Source organism: Lepidochelys kempii, chromosome 3 (genome assembly GCF_965140265.1).
Source record: "Lepidochelys kempii isolate rLepKem1 chromosome 3, rLepKem1.hap2, whole genome shotgun sequence".
Taxonomy (NCBI): Eukaryota; Metazoa; Chordata; order Testudines; family Cheloniidae; genus Lepidochelys; species Lepidochelys kempii.
This window is the reverse complement of record NC_133258.1, coordinates 2,868,317-2,885,311: the sequence shown is the minus strand read 5'-3', so window position 1 is coordinate 2,885,311 and position 16,995 is coordinate 2,868,317. Positions and strand designations below refer to the sequence as shown.

Here is a 16,995-nt window from a genome sequence, read left to right as displayed (position 1 = left end):
AGGGCTAGGGCCTTCAGATGTATCAAATGCCTCTCTGGAGGCTGCTACCAAAAGTGGGACCCTGAGCAGGGACCGGTGCCTGGGTCAAAATCTCGCTGCCGCTCTTCCCCCCAAGAGCTGCAGGCAGGATGGGCTCACTTCTGTCAGGAGGTTACCATGGGCAGCAAGGCCCTGCTCTAGCTTCTTAGGACAAAAACGTCCCTGGCCGCAAGGCTGAGGAAAGTGGGAGTAGATCTGGACTAAAGGAGGTGAGGTAGAGCCCGGCGCAGTGCCAGAGAGATGGGGATGAGTTGCACAGAAGAGGAAACCGTGCCATGACCTGTTGGGAGAGGGCAGTGAAGCCAGAGACGGAGTGTGCCAGCACCAACCCGGGCAACCTGGTGAGGGATTCCTAAATGACTGACCGTGCCCTCGAATCCAAATACCGCTCTTGTTCCTTTGAATTACAGGGGTGGCTTTCCTAGGGTGTGACCTGGGTAGTAGGCTTAGTCTGGGACTAGCAAGAGTTGGATACATTTGTCAAACCCTGGGCCTTGTCACTCCCACGTCCATTTGGCTCAGAGTCCCAGCCCTCTACTCAGACTCCCTGCAGTGCTGGGACCTCTCTGCATTTAGAAGTAATGCTCTGCCTTGATCATTAGTCTCTGCAGAACACTCCACCTTTTCGCTGAGTGAGTGTTAATCTTCTTCCCCTGCCTGCTGCGGCTGGGGCAGCTAATGTGCTAGGTCACACCCCTGCCCCCGGCCCAGACCTGTGAATTCTACCCCTGTTGAGCGCTGTGGAGCTGGGCCCGTGACTCAGCCAGGTCCAGGGCGTCTCTGGAACTTAGCAGGAAGCAGATGTGTGAGGAGCTTCCCACATTCCTGTGTCTTCCACTCAGGCCAAAACAAACCATTCTAGGAGTTGATTATAGAGCACTGAAAATCCTGGACAATGCAGTGTCTGCATTCTAGGGCTCTGAAATCTAGCTCGGGAAGCAGTTCTTGCAGTTTAAGTAGGCAGGGAGTCCTTGGTCTTGCAGGGCTTCTGACGCTAACCTACCTTGCTGTCCCGTTTGCCTCTCCCAGGATGGACCAGGTTTCTACACCACCAGATGTCTGGGGCCAATGCTGGCCGAAGTGGTCAGAGTTCTCCAGGTGTGTATTGGAATCGAGTATGCTGCCGGAAAGCCCCAGGGTGCAGAGAAGCTGCCAAATGTTAAAGTAGATGAGATTCTCCTGCTTCTCCCTACAAAGTCAGGCTGGCCCAGAGCTCAGCCGTGTCCTAGAGCCCACAGGCAGCTCAGGTGGTGCCACACGGTAGTTGAACTTGTGTAGAATGTTTGGTAACTCCCAAGCTGCTGTCCCCCCAGTACGTTAACCAGGGATTTGCCTGGAAAAGAAGTGGTGGAACTTCCCCACCCGCAGCCCCTCTGAGCCTTGACCCGGTGGTGTTGTCTGCTGTTAAACTTCACACGTGAAAGAGCAAGTCACTTAGCTGCTTCCCCACCTATCAGAAAGGGACAGCTGCCGCTCAGGGTGGGGTTGAGAGTTAATGCAGACCTCGCAAAGCACTTTGAACTCATTGGCTGGAAGAGCTTAGTGAAGGATAGTGTTATACAGCAAGGGGGCAGAATTGTCCTTAGCACAGGCAGGAGGAATGGAGTGGCAGAAATGGCTTCTGAATGGAGCAAGGGTTTGAGTTGGGAGAGTAACAGGTTCTAATCTCATCTCTATCACTGCCTTGATAGATGGCCTTGGCAAGCTGTTTATCTTTTGCCTCGGTTTCCCCATTGGTGTAATAGGGGGATGCTTGCCGATCTGTGTGAAGCCTGGAGATCACTGGATGGAACAAAAGTGCAAAGGTCTTTATGAAGGTTTAGGAGCCTACACTTGGGCCATAAGTTCTTTGGGGCTGGGACAGACATCTTAGCACAATGGGGGCAGAGTTCAGGACACAGGCTCCTCGGTGCTCCATTGATCCAGGAAAGTACAGTGCTGTGCCACCCGGGCTATTGGGTGACACCTGGAGGCCCCTCCCAAAGGAATCTTCTGCCTGGCTGCCATTGAGAGCAGCCTTGCGGCTGGCCGTCCCCAGCTATTGACAAACCTCCTTGGCTTGTGCTGTTCCTGGTTCCTTACACCATTTGCCCAGCTCCCTTGCAGGGTGTTTAAGCCAATGGCCAGCAGCTGTGATGTACCAGCAGGGTCTAGGCCTGCACTGTCACTGCGGCCCGTGTGTGGCAGGGCTCTGCATATCCACAGGCCAGGGTGCTCATAGGGCTTCCCCCCTCCGTCCCTGCAGGAAGGCGCTGACCCCAAGAAAGTGGATGCCCTTTCCACAGGGTTCGGTTTTCCCGTGGGTGCCGCCACCCTGATCGACGAAGTGGGCGTGGACGTGGCTGCACACGTGGCAGAGGATCTCGGCAAGGCCTTTGGCCCGCGCTTTGGGGGCGGGAATGTCGAGCTGTTCAAGTGCATGGTAGAGAAAGGCTTCTTAGGTGAGTGGCCCCAGAATGCTTGAGCTGGGCTGTCTGGTGCCAGCCCCTCCCCTCTTGGTCCCTGGGCTGGGCTCCCGGCAAGCGCCTCGCGCTTGTGCTCGAGCCCACAGAAGCTGTTCCCTGGGATGCAGCGTTCCCTGCTGAATGGCGCTTGAGCCCTTCCAAGCCCTGGCCTGATGAGACCAGTTATTGATCGGCTGCTCCTGGGCAGGGGCAGATGGGGCTGCAGCTCCAGCCACCCCACTCACATGGTAGAGCGACCTAGAGCCGCACGAGATGCAACTGTGACAAAGCCATTGCTGGCCACTAGAGGCCACTGTTCCTCAGAGACGTGCCCCAGGGGTGCCTGTTCCCTGCAGGCTGCTCAGCCCACGAAGGAGTGTTGCATGCTGGGACCTGTAGTCCGTGTGGGCTACATCTTTGTATTAAGGATGAAGACAGCTGCATTGTAGATATGGGCTGCGATTGGGTCACTCTGGTCTTAATTTTGGGACGTCTCCTGACCCCAGCAGGCCCATGCTCTTAAGCATTGATGAGATGCAAACTCTGGGCAGGATCTGCTGTTGGGAGAGCCGTGGAAGCCAGTCGCCCCACCTCTCCTCTGCCCCAAAACATCTCCAAGACTCAGACCAGTGGAGACTGGCAGCCCTGGCTGCTTCTTGGCAAGGCCAAGCAGATCTGTCTGACCACCCCTCCTCTATCGCCTTCCCCTTCCCTCTGTACATGAACTGTTCCCCTGACTCCAGGGGGCTGAGAGCCAGATGGCCGCCTCCCTTCACTGCAGTACCGGGAAGCTGTTCCCAGGTGCCATTTGAGCTTGGGGGTAGCCTCTCATCCCACAGGTACCTGCTGCTTGTGCCGGCAGAGAAGCATGTACCAGGTTAGCAGTCCGTATGCAAGCCAGGGGATCAGTGGCAGTTGAGGGGCAGCTCAGCCAGTGACTGACATTCCCCCTCCCCGGCAGGCCGCAAGGCAGGAAAGGGTTTCTACGTGTACCAACAAGGCGTGAAGAACAGGAGCGTGAACTCCGGCATGGATGAGATCTTGGCGCAGTTCAAGGTGCCCTCCAGGCTCGAGGTGTAAGTAGATGGTGTCTGAACCCAAAAGGGTTGGGTGGGGAGGGCAGTGGGGGGTGGCTCTGGGCACCCCAGCCTCTCCCAGCGCTGCCAAGTCTTCTGTCACCTGCTGCGGACAGCCCCTCTGGGGGCACTGTCACAAGGGCTGTGCTGGGCCTCCAAGCAGAGCAGCCCCGGGATCTGGCACTGGTCCCTCTGAGACTGGCTGATCTCCAGTTTAATTGGCCATCCCTCACCTCTGGGGTGCTGGGGGGGTCACTGGCGGCTGCTGGTAGCACAGAACACTGGGGGTCTTCCTTTGGAATGCCAACTGCCTCGGGGGGGGAGGGGGTTGTGTGACAGTCGACACTGGTACTGCACCTTGGGGGAGAGCCCCCCTAGAAGTTGGTGCGAGTCAAGGGGGGGATCCGTATGGTCCCCTGGCCCTCCAGCTAGGATCAGCTACACTCTGAAATCGGATCCGTCGTATGGCCTGACCTGTCTCCTTTCGCTGCCCCAGTGTGGGGCCTGACAGATCACTGCCTTATCGTTGGGGACCCAGGCTGAGCATCAGACTGGTCCTGCTGCCTCCTCCAGTCAGAGGGCAGGTCCTAATGCCACTCAACAAGCCGTGGCTGCCTCTGGCCCTGTCCCCACCCCCTGGGTGCTCCTGGCTGGTTCTCGCGGCCTGGGCCCCAGGCTGCCCCTCCCGCTTTGCCCAGTGGCTGCTCTGTGGTCTGAGCAACATCGCTCTGTTCCAGCTGCTCCGACGAGGACGTCCAGCTGCGCTTGGTGACGCGGTTTGTGAACGAGGCGGCCATGTGCCTGCAGGAAGGGATCCTGAGCGACCCAGTGGAAGGAGACATTGGAGCTGTGTTTGGCCTGGGCTTCCCGCCCTGTCTGGGAGGTGAGTGGCTTCCCCCGGCCGTACGGAAGAGGCTGCCTGACGGAGCAGGGAACGGGACTAAGCTGGGCTGGCAGTAAAGCTTGATCTGGAGGCAGCTGCCCACGGAAGAGTGTTTGGCCGCTTAGTGCCCTTCAGGGAGGTGGCGTAGCTATACTGGCCAGAGAACTCCTCCGCGGTCTCCACTAGGGGGCTCTGCCAGCATAGCTACGCCAGCCAAGACTCAAGTGTAGCCAGGACCCGAGTCACGAGTGAGTTGAACGTGGTACCCGTCTGCATTCACCCTCCGGGGAGCGGAGTCCGGCACTCTTGAGAGCGAAGCTGTGCATGGAGCGTGTGGTCTACAAGCCCCTCGCTTGAGCACTGAACTAGTCTTCCGAGAAGTCGCCATGGATGCGGCGTGTGCAGGGCGTGGGGCAGCGTGGCTCGCCGGCTCAGCATAGTTGGCTAGAATACCATCACGCTGCACCTCCCGAAGCATGCTGGGGCTGGGGCTGGGCAGTGGGCTCCTGAAACCAGAGCTCAGGTTCTCGGTCACGGCTGCAGATTCAAGGGACTTCAGTCATATCGCTTAAACTGCCCCGAGGGCCAAGCTCTGCAGTCCCATGCTGTCGCCTGTAAACACAGGGCGTGTCTGGGGGTGAGCCTGCAGCTGCTGTTAATATGGAATTCCAGACACAGCTGGGCTTGGCCCACAGCCTATGGCCCAGTCTAGCTATTCCCCCTGGCTCATGCGGTTCAAACACTACCCCACCCATTAAATCCTAGGGTACGTCCCCTGGCCTTGGGGGGCCCCCGCAGCTCAGCGGTGAGGTGGCTGATGTAGCTGGGCGTGAGAGTCCAGGTCTGCTCTGCACACAGCGAAGACCCTCCCTGTCAGTGGGGTCAAGTGCTGGCAGCAGGTGTCTTTGCTTCCCTTCCAGCTGGGTGTCACGGCTGAGCACAGCTGGACAGTTGGCTCCAGTGTGCAGCAGTTTGCTCCTTGAAAGTGTCCTTGGCCTTGATTGCAAACATTAAAAGGCCCCTGAGCACAGCTGGGATTGTCCTAAAAGTAACAGTGGCAGCAGCTTTTACATCCATTTCTGCTGGCACCATTGCACATAATCGTCTGAGGGGGGGCCCACACCACCACCCCTGGAACTGCCTAGTCAGCCAGGCAGCGCAGGATGCAGGGGCTTGCCTTCCCCTGCTGCTGCCTAGCCCCTCGCCAGCCACTCAGCCAACCTCACTGTGCTCTGTGTGGGCAGGATTGCTGTGCTGAGCCAGAGCAAGGCCTGAATTCTCTCCTGGCCTGTACTTGGGGAGCCTGCTCCCCTATACACAGCAGAGCTCAGCCTGAAATCCAGGGGTGTTTCCTCTGCACACAGACAGGAGGCTTGAGTCCAGTGTGTTTGCCTGTCTCCCGGGTTGGGCACAGCTCTCCTGCAGGCTCTCGAGTGGTGCCCTCTCGCACAATCCCCCCTACTGACTTAGCCCCGTGTTCTGTGCAGGCCCTTTCAGATACGCAGACTCCGTTGGAGCCAAGCAGCTGGTGGACAAGCTGCGGAAGTATGAGGCCGTCTACGGAAACCAGTTCACACCATGCCAGCTGCTTCTGGATCACGCCAACGACCCGAGCAAGAAATTCCACCACTGAACGTGTCCACGGGCCTCCAGCCATAGACGCACTCGCAGCTAGAGCCTGGGGAGAGCCTGCTCCAGCCAAAGCTCTATTCTGTCCGTTCCTCTCTAAGCACCGGGGCTGGGGGGCAGTGAACTGTGGAGGTTTGTAGCCCTTTAAGTGCCTTAGCAGCTTCTCAGGCACTCTCCCACCCATCCCTGGCTGGTTGGGTGTTGCACCTCCCGTTTGAAGATGGAAGAAGGGTTTTTGTGTTCAGTCAACCCAATGCCCTCCAGAGCCTCCGTCCAGCAGGCGTTAGCCCCATGGCCGTGCCCAGGACAGCTGCTCCCCACCACGGTTCATGGCAAATGTTTAACAATAAACCACCGGTCTCTTGTTTCTGGCCTCTGCCTGCTTAATCCTGTCTCAGGCCCTCACATGCAGAGGGGTGGAGCCTCACGGGGTTGAGGGAAATAAAGCACTCGGTGACTGCTCCAGCTTGTCCGCCTGTCTGGGGCAACCTGCTTTCTCCAGTGCTCTGCTGAGCTGTGCGAAACTGGTGTTAATGGAGATGGGGGGGGGGTATGGGGGGGTGTCAGTCAATAGTTCAGAGCCTCCAGCTCCCAGCTGCCCTGACCCACTAGTGTTAGAGTGGCAGCTGGAGGCTCCTGTAATTGCAAATCCATCCCCTGAAGGCCAGGAAGGCTGCCATGGGCAGAACTAATTTAAACTAAAAGGCTTTAAATCTCTGTGCACCTGTCACTGATAGCCGCCCCCCCCCCCCCGCCCACATAGATTAGCCCCAGCAGCATGTGGTGCTTGGACTTCCTTTGCCTGCTGCAGCTACCTCCGTCCTCAGTGTGGCGGTTTGGATGGCCGCCCCCACCCCCCCAGCAGGTGACTCTTGTGCCTCTGGCTCTGATCAGGTATGGGGGTGAAAACAGGAAGCTGGGAGCCCCCCTGGAGCTACCCAGCCCTCACCCTGCTGCTCCTTGTGTCCCCTGGAGCCTCCTACCTGCCCTTTAAGAAAATGTTTCCTCTTGCTCTAAAAGTTTCCTCAGTTCAGGTCTGGGCACCTGCCCTAGTTCGAGCCCCTGCTCCAGGCCTGGCAGGTGCTGCCCAGCTCCAGACAGTGTTTCCCTTGCCCAGGCAGGGGCGGCCCTCTTGGATTTCCATGGGACTCCGCTGTATGTCCTAGCTCTGCCCATGCAGGGGCCAGGGGCTCTCCTCTCCAGCTGCCTGCCTTGTTCCAGCAGCTCCAAGCTGTTCCAGCACCATGGCCAGGGGCTTGGCTCTGCCTAGGCAGCCTGTTAAACAGGTCTCGGGTGCGGCCTGTGTTGCTCACAGCTGCCAGCCTGGAGCCAGCTCATGTGGGAGCCTAGGCAACCTATGGCCCGTGAGCTCATTTTCGGTGGCACTCACACCGTCCGGCTCGCGGCCACCGGTCACGGGGCTCCACTACTGGCCTGGCATACTGGCCCCCGGCCAGCTGGGGTCCCGGCCACCGACCCTGTTCAGCCTGTTGCTGGGCCAGGTCCCGGCCACCGGTCTGGGGGGCTCCGGTGCCAGTCTGGGCTTCTATCTGCTCACCCACTACCAGTCCCAGCCACTGGTCCAGGGGACTCTGCTGCTGGCTTGGGGTACCGGCTGCTTGCCATCTGCTAGCCGGGGTCCTGGCCGCTGGCCCTGCTCAGCCCGCTGCCAGCCCTGGCTCGTGGCCACTGGTCCGGGAGGCCCTGCTGCTGGCCTGGGGTACTGGCCACCAGCCCGGTTCCCAGTCCCGGCCACCGGTCTGGGCCTCTGCAGCTGCCCCCAGCTATGGCCCTCTGCCTGCAGCCTGGGGCAGTGAGGGGTGCAGCTTAGTATGGGTCACATGGATTCTCATTACTGGCATGCAAAACCCTAAATTAGAGTGAATAAATGAAGACTCGGCACACCGCTTCAGAAAGGGGGCCAACCCCTGGCCTAGATCCATAGGCCATGGGGCTATAGGCTCCCCTCTGCGCTGTGCAGATCTCACCCCAGAGGCGTGGGACCAGTCACTCCAGTAGCATCCAGCCAGTGGCTGCCTTGACCCACCTGTGCTAGCAGAACCCGCCTCGGCCTCCACAGGGCACAGCTCACGAGAGCTGAAAAGGAAGAACAGGGCTGGGTTGCTGGAAGGGCGCATCCCCAGCTGCGAGCGTAGGGCCCGTGCGGAGGGGCGCGGGGATCCGGCCCCAGCCCCTCCTGTGCAGTGGGGCAGGGATCAGGCCCTACTGGCCCTGGGTGAAGGCTGGAAGCAGCAGCGCCATCCTCCCTCCTCTGGAGGGGGCAGCGGGCATGCAGCTGCCCCCCAACCAGCTTCTTTCATCCATCCCAGCTCCCAGGCCCTCCCGCCCCTGCAAACAGCCGTTCCCGTGGGCCAGGGCTGCCTTTTAAAATCTTTATTTCACTAATCCACAAGGATTAAGTTAAACCAGCAGAACCAAACCCAAGCCCGGCCCCGCCCGGTGGGGCTGAGAGCGCGGCGCTAGCCGGTGTTAACCCCAACGAGGGGCGAGCGTCCGAGCCCCTGAACTGAGCCAGCCGGAGCCAAGCTCCTTGAGCGGGCCGGGGGGGCGAGCAGCCGCAGGCCGCTAATTACCCCAGCCCCTGTGGCAGGCGAGTTAACCCCCCCGGCAGGTAACGGCAGCGCCCAGCAGCAGCTGCTGACGAGCAAGCGGCAGGCCCTGCACCGGGGCTGAGGGCGGGGCGGGCCGTGTCCTCTTAGTTCAATGCTGGGGTGGGTGGCAGGCTAGAGACGCGGCTCGGATGCGGGCGCCGGGCTCGGACGCTGTCCAAAAGGCCACGCTGGTTTGCAGCCACGTGCTGAGGGCTTGCCCCGAGCAGAAGGCGCTAGCGGTATCTCCGGGCACCCCGATAGCTGCCAGGCGGCTGCTGGGGCGGGGGCCCTGCCATGTGTCCTGTACGTCCCCCCGAGATGGGAATCTCTCCTGCCCCTCGTGCTCTGAGGTCCCTGGGCAGTAGCTGGGGCATGGCTCTTGGCTGCCGCGCTCTGCAGGGCCAAGCACCCCTCCTCCTGCCTGAGCAAGGGCCGGGGCTGCGGTGCCAGCCGGCAGGGGGCAGAGTGAAAAACTCGGACTGAAACGCCCCAGCCCAGCCTGCAGTGCTGCCCGTGGGCACGGCCTGCCCCTTGCCATGGAGCCCGGGGGGGCTGGGCTGCATACCGGTCCTTGGGGGCAATGAACGGGCAGTAACCCAGCCACTCAGGGAGCTTCCTGCAGCCAAGCAGGAGCACAGGCAGGCCCCTGCCCCTGGGGGGGACAAGGGGGACAGGCAGCCCACCAAACACACAAGGAAATGAATTGCAGCGAACTCTGCTAAGGCAGCAGGGAGGCCCCGCTGTTAAATGCAGGCAGGCCTGGGGCTCGGGCATGCGTCTCTGTTCAGCTGTCCAGGGCAAGGCTTGGCCCCGCCGCTGCGTCTGGGCTGGGCCCCGTGCTCGGGGCCGGGAGGGGGTGAGCCGGCATATACAGCCTAGCACTCCAAACCCCAGCCCTGCACGCAGACAGGGCAGGTCCTGGCTAGGGCTGTGTTAGCCCTTCTGGGGTGCAGTGTGCCCCAGTCCCCCAGCCAGCCAGCTCCCAGCACTGCACCCAGCCTTCTGTGCCCACAGCCAGACCCGTCATTGCTCCCGGGCCCCCCTCCAGGCTGACGCCTTGCCCAGCCCTGCTGCCCACTCGCACTCCGCTCCTCCGGGGGGGGGTGGGGGGTAGCCACCCACTAAGGCCCAGCACCCACTGCCTCAAGGCCCTACTGGGCACCCAGGGGGTGACACTGAATCTGGGGGTGGGGGGGATTTAGGGGATGCAGCGCCCCCAGGAGGCTGTCATGGCACATGCTGACTAGAGGGAGGCTCAGGGCAGAGAGGGAAGATGGCAGCATGATATCAGGGTGGGGTGGAGGGAGGAGGCCCTGGGATCCACCCCCCCCCCCGAGCATAGGGGTAATGGGGTGTGTGGATCAAGCAATGGGGTGGAAGGGAACGAGGCCCCAGGGGAACCAGGCCAGCTGCAGCTGAAAGCAAAGCTCCTCGTGGTCCAGAGCTGGGGGCCCTGTCCCATGACAGGTCTGGGTGCTCGGGGCCCCAGTGCCAGTGGGCTGCTCCCAGGCCCCTCGGCAGGGCTGTGCACACTGGAGGCCCCACATCTGTACACGTGGGCCTGGACCCCATGGACTGGGTCATTGTGCAGGGCCCCACCCCGACGAGCCAGGTCTAGCCACAGAGCCCATCCTAGGCAATGGGTCATTGTGTGGGGGCCCACCCCAACCCCACAGACTGCATCCACCAGCCAGGCCCCACGACCACGGGCCAGGCTTACGAGCTGGGCCCCATGTCCACGGCCCAGGCCCACGAGCAGGGCCCCAAGTCCACGGGCCGAGCCCACCAGCCGGGTCCCACGTCCACGGGCCGAGCCCACCAGCCGGGTGCCACGTCCACGTGCCACGAGCCGGGCCCCATGTCCACGTGCCACGAGCCAGGCCTCGCGCTAGATCTTGGGTCGCCAGCCCTTGATGAACTGCATGATCTTCTTGACCTGCAGCTTGGTGAGGCGGAAGTCGTCGGCGAGGATCTCCTCGGGGAGCTGGACGAAGATGCTGCCGTCGATGCGCTCGCGGGCGAAGAAGCTCACCGCGTCCTCGGAGAGGCCGATGAAGCGCAGGCATCGGGACACCTCCTCCACGGAGAGCGCCGCCAGGTCGGCGGGGGGCTGCCAGGCCGAGCCGCCGCCGTTCAGCCGGGGCGCGCCGGGCACGTGGCTGGCGTTCTCGCCCGGGCCGCTGCGCGGGGCCGACGCCGGCGGCACCTCGATGACGCCCTGCGTGAGGTAGACGCGGGTGACGCCCCCCTCGGCCCCGCGCACGATGGTGGGCGGGAGCGGTGCCGTGCTGCGGATCACAAGGCCCTCCGCCTCCAGGCTCTTGGGGGGCCGGGGCGGGGGGGCGGGGCAGGCACCTGGCTGGCTGTAGCAGCGCTCCGACTCGGGGGGGGCGCTCTCGAAGGGGTCGAAGGTCTCTGGTGTGGGCGCAGAGGGGGGCTTCTGCCAGTCCAGGGCCTCCAGCCACTCAGGGGAGGAGGAGGGGCTGGGCGAGTAGGCGGGGTTGGCGAAGGGGTTCAGGGCCCCGAAAGGGGCAAAGCGTTTCTGGGGGTGGGGGGCCTTGAGGCGGGGGCAGCCGTGGTAGGTCTTGATGGGGGCGTCGCCCCCCAGGAGGGGCGTGGAGCGCCCGCTGGCCACGCTGGGGCCCGTGTCGGCGTAGGCCCAGGGGTCCGACCAGGACGTCTGGCTGGGCTGGGTGCTGGGCGGCACGGTCCCCGGCAGCTGGCGGCCGGCAGAGTCCCCGGCCTTGCAGTCACCCCAGGTGCAGGGGTAGCAATAGAGGGAGTAGGAGTCCGGGGAGGGCGAGCAGCTCCCGCTCCGCGTCCCTGAGCTGCCGGGAAGAGAGAGAGCGTCAGGCAGGGCACAGCCGGGGGCTGCTCCAGCTACAACGGGCCTAACACAGCGCCCGGATCTGCACCCCCAGAGCGTTGGGTCCACAGCCTGGATCGGGTCCCGACCCGTCCTAGCCACCTGGCTGGGTGGAAATCGACTGGGCTACCTCACGGCTGGGGCATCCGCCACCGTCCCCTTGGCAGGGCGCGAGGGAGACAGCACAGCGTTGCCGGCAAACTGCCCCGGGGCCTGGATGGACGGACTGACGGTGGGGGCTGGGTAAGCCGAATCTCTCCAGCTCGGCTACAGATCCAGGAAAGGGCTAAGGCCAGCCCCACGTCCCCTAGACGTTGCAGGTTGCTGAGGCTGCAGGGATTGAGAGAAGGGCCAGGCCCAGCAAGATCTAGGGGGCTGTGGGGGCATCTCCCCGGGTAGGGATAAGAGCCCCCCAGGCCCAGAGAGGGTCACAGCTGGACTGGATGGAGCGCCGGGGTGGAAACAGGATGGCACCTGGGAGGTCCAGTCGATGCCTCATTTATCAGAGTCTATGGTCCTGCTTTCATGTGATTGGCTTCCCCACGCATGGGCGGGGCCTCCTGGGGTGAGGGTGGGGCTATAGGAGAAGGTAACCCCTCCCCCTCGATCAAGAGCATCTCATGCTTGTATGTTACTTGGGCCTGCCTCCCCCTCCCACCCGCCTTTCCCAAAGCCCTTCCCCAATTCCAGGCGGTGCTCCTGTCCCCGTCACGGACACGCAGCCACCGCTGGGCTGGAAGGCGGCAGCAGGAGGCTCAGAGCTGGGGCAGTAGAGGGGAGATGTAGGCGGGGGCGACCCAGGCTGGAATGTGGCCAGGACACGGGCTCTGATGCCCCTGTGAAAAGGGCCAAGGGCGTCGCTGACCAGGCCTCGAGAAAGCCGCCACTTCCAGCCACAGTCACCGCCCTGGGCGCTGCCTCGCCGCCTCCCGTCCCGCCCCGGGGACTACCTCCCCCGGCGCAGCCCCCACTCACGCGTCGTGGAGCCCGGCTGAGTAGTACGAGACGCTGGGACTGGGCGAGTGCGCCGGCTGGAGCTTTGGGAAGCGCAGGGGGACGGGTGGGCTGGAGGTGGCGTGGGGCCGGCTGCCCCGGGGCGGGACGGGGGGGGCGTTCAGCAGGCGGCATTCCTCCTTCACCTGGAAAACACGAGGAGCTGGGGCTAGAGAGAGCAGAGAGCAGCATGGACTCTTCCGCCCGAGCCCTGGGCGCCCGTTAGTGCTCGGACCCCTGCCCTGAATGCCCCCCCGCCATGCAACAGTAGAACGTCCCCCAGGGCCCTGCCTTGCTTGGCTTCTTGGTGCCAGGCTGCCAGGTTTGTTACCGCTAAGATACCGGCACCAGGAAGGAATCCCCCCGGGGGATAGCCGGGCTTTGGGAAGTGATGGTGCCTTCCGGACTGGTCCTGCTCCTGCATCCTTCCAGCCCACGGGCCGCAGGGAGGGAGAGGGCAGGAACTTTCTCTGGGCTTCTCGGCTCAGGTCTGGGCACGGCCCTTTTCCTGCGGCGTCCCCAGCTGTGGCAAAGCGCCCACAGGCGGGGCGGGGGCAGTGGATGTGCGGGGACGGCACGGGCTCAGCCCGCCTGACACCCCGGCATAACAGCAGGGCCCTGCCTCTCCCTTCGGGAGCCTGTCCGCGGAGCGGGTTCTTCCCAGCGCGAGGAGCCCCCCCGGGAGTGCGGCTGAGCTGGAGCAGCCCCTGGGTTCCCTTCACTGGGACCAGGGAGATGGAGACGCACGATAGGCCAGATCCTGCCCCAAGACTGAAAAACTGGGCCCCACGGCCACAAGAGAGCCAGGCTCTGGGTTCCCATCTCACCCCAAAGACACCCCCCGTGCCCCAGCCAATCACACATCCAGCCTCGGTGTGACGAAGCAGGACTGTTCTTAATATTTCCTCTGAATAGTGTGGGGGTGCCTCAGTTTCCCCTAGGCAGTTCTTAAGTCTCTAGGGGGTGGGGTAAGGGTGTATGGTCGTTGCAGAGCCCTAGAGGGCAGGTGTGTGCAGGAATCTGGACACAGAGAATGGCCGACACCCTGTTTCCTGGCAACTGATGGCCTGGGCCCTTCCCCCCTGCAAGGTGAGAGCTAAAGGGTTGGAGAACAAAGGAATCAGGTGACCTCCTGGCCCGGGGAAAGGGACAAAGCCCAGAGGAGGAGGGGCTGGAGGGAGTTTCAGTTTGGGGCTGGCCGGGACATGGAGTGAAGGGCAGACGTGGTTGTCTGGCTCACTGCCCCCCAAAATGGACCCAGCTGAGGGGTCCTGTTCTCTGCACCTGCAAACTCTGTTTTAGACCATGTTCCTGTCGTCTAATAAACCCCTGTTTTACTGGCTGGCGGAGAGCCACGTCTGACTGCGGAGTTGGGGGGCAGGACCCTCTGGCTTCCCCAGGACCCCGCCTGGGCAGACTCGCTGTGGGAAGCACACGGAGGGGCAGAGGATGCTGACTGCTCCGAGGTCAGACCCAGGAAGGTGGGAGCTGTGTGTCCTGCAGACAGGCTGCTCATAGAAAGGCGACTGCCCCAGAGTCCTGCCTGGCTTCATGGGGATCAGTTCCAGAGCATCGCCCAGGGACTCCGTGACACTCGGCCCCTGCACACGGCCAGTAATCATAGAAACAGGGGAGGTCAGAGTAACCTACTGGCAATAGGGGCGGTATCTTGGCGTCCCCCAGGGGCTGGTCCACTGCAGGATAGCAGCCTACTACTGCTACCAGCTGTCGGATTTATTCTTTTCCCCCAACTGGCGGAGGTGATGGAGGTCCTGGATTCAAACCCTGCTGACAATCCAGGAAGGGGGTCATTCCTCCAGCATCTCTTAGCACCTGGGCAATAGCCTTAGAACCCCACCAGCTTATTACCCCAATCCGGGCCCAGGACCCCAGCGCACTCGGAGCTGTACAGACCCAGGCCCTGCCCCAAAGAGATTACAATCTAAGACGATCCTCTGCTTGCTGGCCCTGGGAAATGTGGCTGCTCTCCCCCAGCCTGTCTGCTCCCCTGGGGACCGGCAGCCAAGCCAATCTCACCGCAGCCCCCCAGAGCCTCAGTTCATTCGCAGTGTGTGCCAGCAGCGGCCTGGGCTGGGGGTGCTACCATCACTGCAATGAATCCCCCCCTACCAAAGAGCCACCAGCCAAGGGCCTGGGAGCGGGAGCAGGCTCAGCCGAGGCAGTGATGGAGAGAGAGCCAGAGCCAAGCACTTCCCAGCCCAGCTGTGCCGGCTTGAGTGTCCGGGATGCCCAGAAGAGCTCAGTCCGCCGGGCATTGAGTCCTTTAGAGCCCCGGGCTCTGAGTGCGGAGCCCAGCCCCACGGGCCCCCCCACGCCCAGCCCAGCTGGCTTCTCCCCAGCTCGCAGGGACGGGAGCAGAGGTCCCCGGGGCTCGGCGGAGAGCACGAACCCAGAGTCAGGCACAGGCCCCTGCCACCAGCTAGCGGTGCCAGGGCGTTCCCAGCCATGAGTCACAGCCACCACCCCTGGGCTGCTCTGCCCTGAGTCTGGAGGCCAAGGGAGCAAACCCGCGGCTGGCAGAAGTGAGGGCACATTGGCCTACGCAAGGCACGAGGCCAGCCAGGCCTTCACCCTCTCCCCCGTCCTTAAAACACACGTCTGCTGTGACAGCCTTTGAGCCCCTGCTCCCCCCTTGTACCTATCCACAGGATCTCATTGCTCCCACCCCACTTCTCCCCAGCGCGGGGACTGTTCTGACCTAGCAGGATATCACCATGGGTGCGCGCCCTGCTGGCAGAAGTCATGTGCGGCTGCCTGGCCCCGGGTCCGCTTGGCTGACAGCTCATTAGGCCGAGGCTCGTGTCTGGAGTCAGCGACTGGGTGCAGGGAAGATGCACAGACTGACGGACAATTTCACCCAACCTAGGGCACCTGAGGCTGGGCAGGGCTCCCGGGTCCCTCCCTGGCTCTGCCGCTGCCTTGCTGGGGGAGCCTGGCTGAGCTGCACAACCCGGTTCTGTGTCTAGTGCGGGGATCGTGGGTGTGGGTGCTGAGGGGGCCCTTCCCATGGGGTGTTGGGGGCGCCCAGAGACCCAGGTACTGGGGCCGAAGGCCGTTATCTGCTCATGGAGGTGGCAGAACTCCGACAGCCAAAGGGATCGCTTACCGCTTCGGATTTGGGTGGGACGGGAGGCGGCGTCTCGCCCACGGGCTCCTCCCCGCGCAGGGCGGGGCGGTGGGGGGAGCCCAGTGGAGAGGAGGCGGCGAAGGACATGAGGTCGCGCTGCCCTTTGTTGGCGCTGCCCAGCCCCGGCGGGTTGCCGCTGGGCTCCGAGAAGTCATCCGGGTTCTGGTTGGCCCAGAGCTCCTCGTAGGGGATCTCCACCAGCTCCTGAGTCCTGAACTCGGGCTCGGCCCAGTCGGGCGTCACGTACTCCCGCTCCGAGTCGGGGAGCTCAGACGGGGCCGAGCGCTCATGGCGGGGCAGGAGCAGCTGCGGGGCCTGCCCGCCCGGCACCGCCAGGGGGTCCTCGGGGGCGTGGGCCGAGCCCCCGCTGTAGATGCAGAGCGAGAGGCGCTGGAAGGCCGGAGCCAGCTCCTCGTGGGCACAGCCCTGCAGGCAGAGGCGGATGCGCCGGGGGCTGGCGCACTCCTCCGGCAGGTCGGGCTTGGCCTCCCGCACGGCTTTGGAGTACTCGTCGGGGTCGAAGCGCTCCTGGCAGAGGGCGGCGCTGTCCCGCAGCAGCTTCTCCAGCTGGGGGTCGCCCCAGAGCAGCCCCTGGGGCAGGGCGAAGCGGGGCATGTCGCTCAGCAGCAGGAAGTGGAAGGGCACCATGGCCTCCTGGCGCAGGATGCAGCAGAGCACCACCGTCTTGGAGATGATGCTGAGCAGCTTGTAGCAGTGGCCCTCGCGGATGGCGTGCAGGTCGTAGGGGTTGCGCGAGGGCCGGCCGGGCACCGCCACGTTGACGGGCAGCCGCACCTTCTCGATGATGCTGCGGATGGTGTGCTCGCCCTCCCGCATCTGCAGCTCCAGCGGGCTGCGGGTGCTGAAGCACCCCTTGCACTGGAAGGGCAGGCTGAGGCTCTCGTTGGTGCGGTGGTTCACGCAGATCAGGCAGGGCACCTTGCCCTTCGCCGGCTTGCTGCCCAGCGGGCTCCCCTTGCCCAGCTTGCGCAGGAGGGTGGGGAGATGCCACTTCTCCTTCGCCGCCTTGGCACACAGGACCTCGGCCTGGCCCATCAGCGTCAGCTCGTCGCCCGCCTGCAGCGTGAAGTTGTGGACCTCGCTGTCCTCGCTGAACTCCCCGGACACCACCTGGCGGGGGGGCACATGGGCACCGGGGTTAACAGGGCCGGAAGTGGGGGCATGAGAACTGGGAAGCACAGGGGCACCAAAGGGTTAGTGGGGCCAGCGAGGTGGCTGGCACCGGGGGACATGGAGGCTGGGAAGCACTTGGGCCCTGGGGGGTGAATGGGGCCAGAGAAGTGG

The 16,995-nt window shown here is 63.2% G+C and overlaps 2 protein-coding genes across 3 annotated transcripts in view; one reads left to right on the top strand and one right to left on the bottom strand.

Moving 5' to 3' along the window:
- Positions 1 to 6,438, top strand: part of HADHA (hydroxyacyl-CoA dehydrogenase trifunctional multienzyme complex subunit alpha) — a 38,268-nt gene extending 31,830 nt beyond the window's left edge. For both annotated transcript variants that reach the window (XM_073335494.1, XM_073335493.1), the window contains 5 exons: positions 1,069 to 1,137; positions 2,285 to 2,480; positions 3,445 to 3,559; positions 4,297 to 4,442; positions 5,930 to 6,438. In XM_073335494.1, the coding sequence (XP_073191595.1) occupies positions 1,069 to 1,137; positions 2,285 to 2,480; positions 3,445 to 3,559; positions 4,297 to 4,442; positions 5,930 to 6,075 (672 nt within the window). In that variant the 3' untranslated portion in view covers positions 6,076 to 6,438. The remainder of the gene's footprint in view (positions 1 to 1,068; positions 1,138 to 2,284; positions 2,481 to 3,444; positions 3,560 to 4,296; positions 4,443 to 5,929) is intronic.
- Positions 6,439 to 8,455: 2,017 nt separating this feature from the next.
- Positions 8,456 to 16,995, bottom strand: part of GAREM2 (GRB2 associated regulator of MAPK1 subtype 2) — a 45,551-nt gene continuing 37,011 nt past the window's right edge. The window contains exons 4-6 of the mRNA XM_073335492.1: positions 15,670 to 16,821; positions 12,525 to 12,688; positions 8,456 to 11,511 (exon numbers count right to left, since the gene is read on the bottom strand). Coding sequence (XP_073191593.1) covers positions 10,572 to 11,511; positions 12,525 to 12,688; positions 15,670 to 16,821 — 2,256 coding nt within the window. The 3' untranslated portion in view covers positions 8,456 to 10,571. The remainder of the gene's footprint in view (positions 11,512 to 12,524; positions 12,689 to 15,669; positions 16,822 to 16,995) is intronic.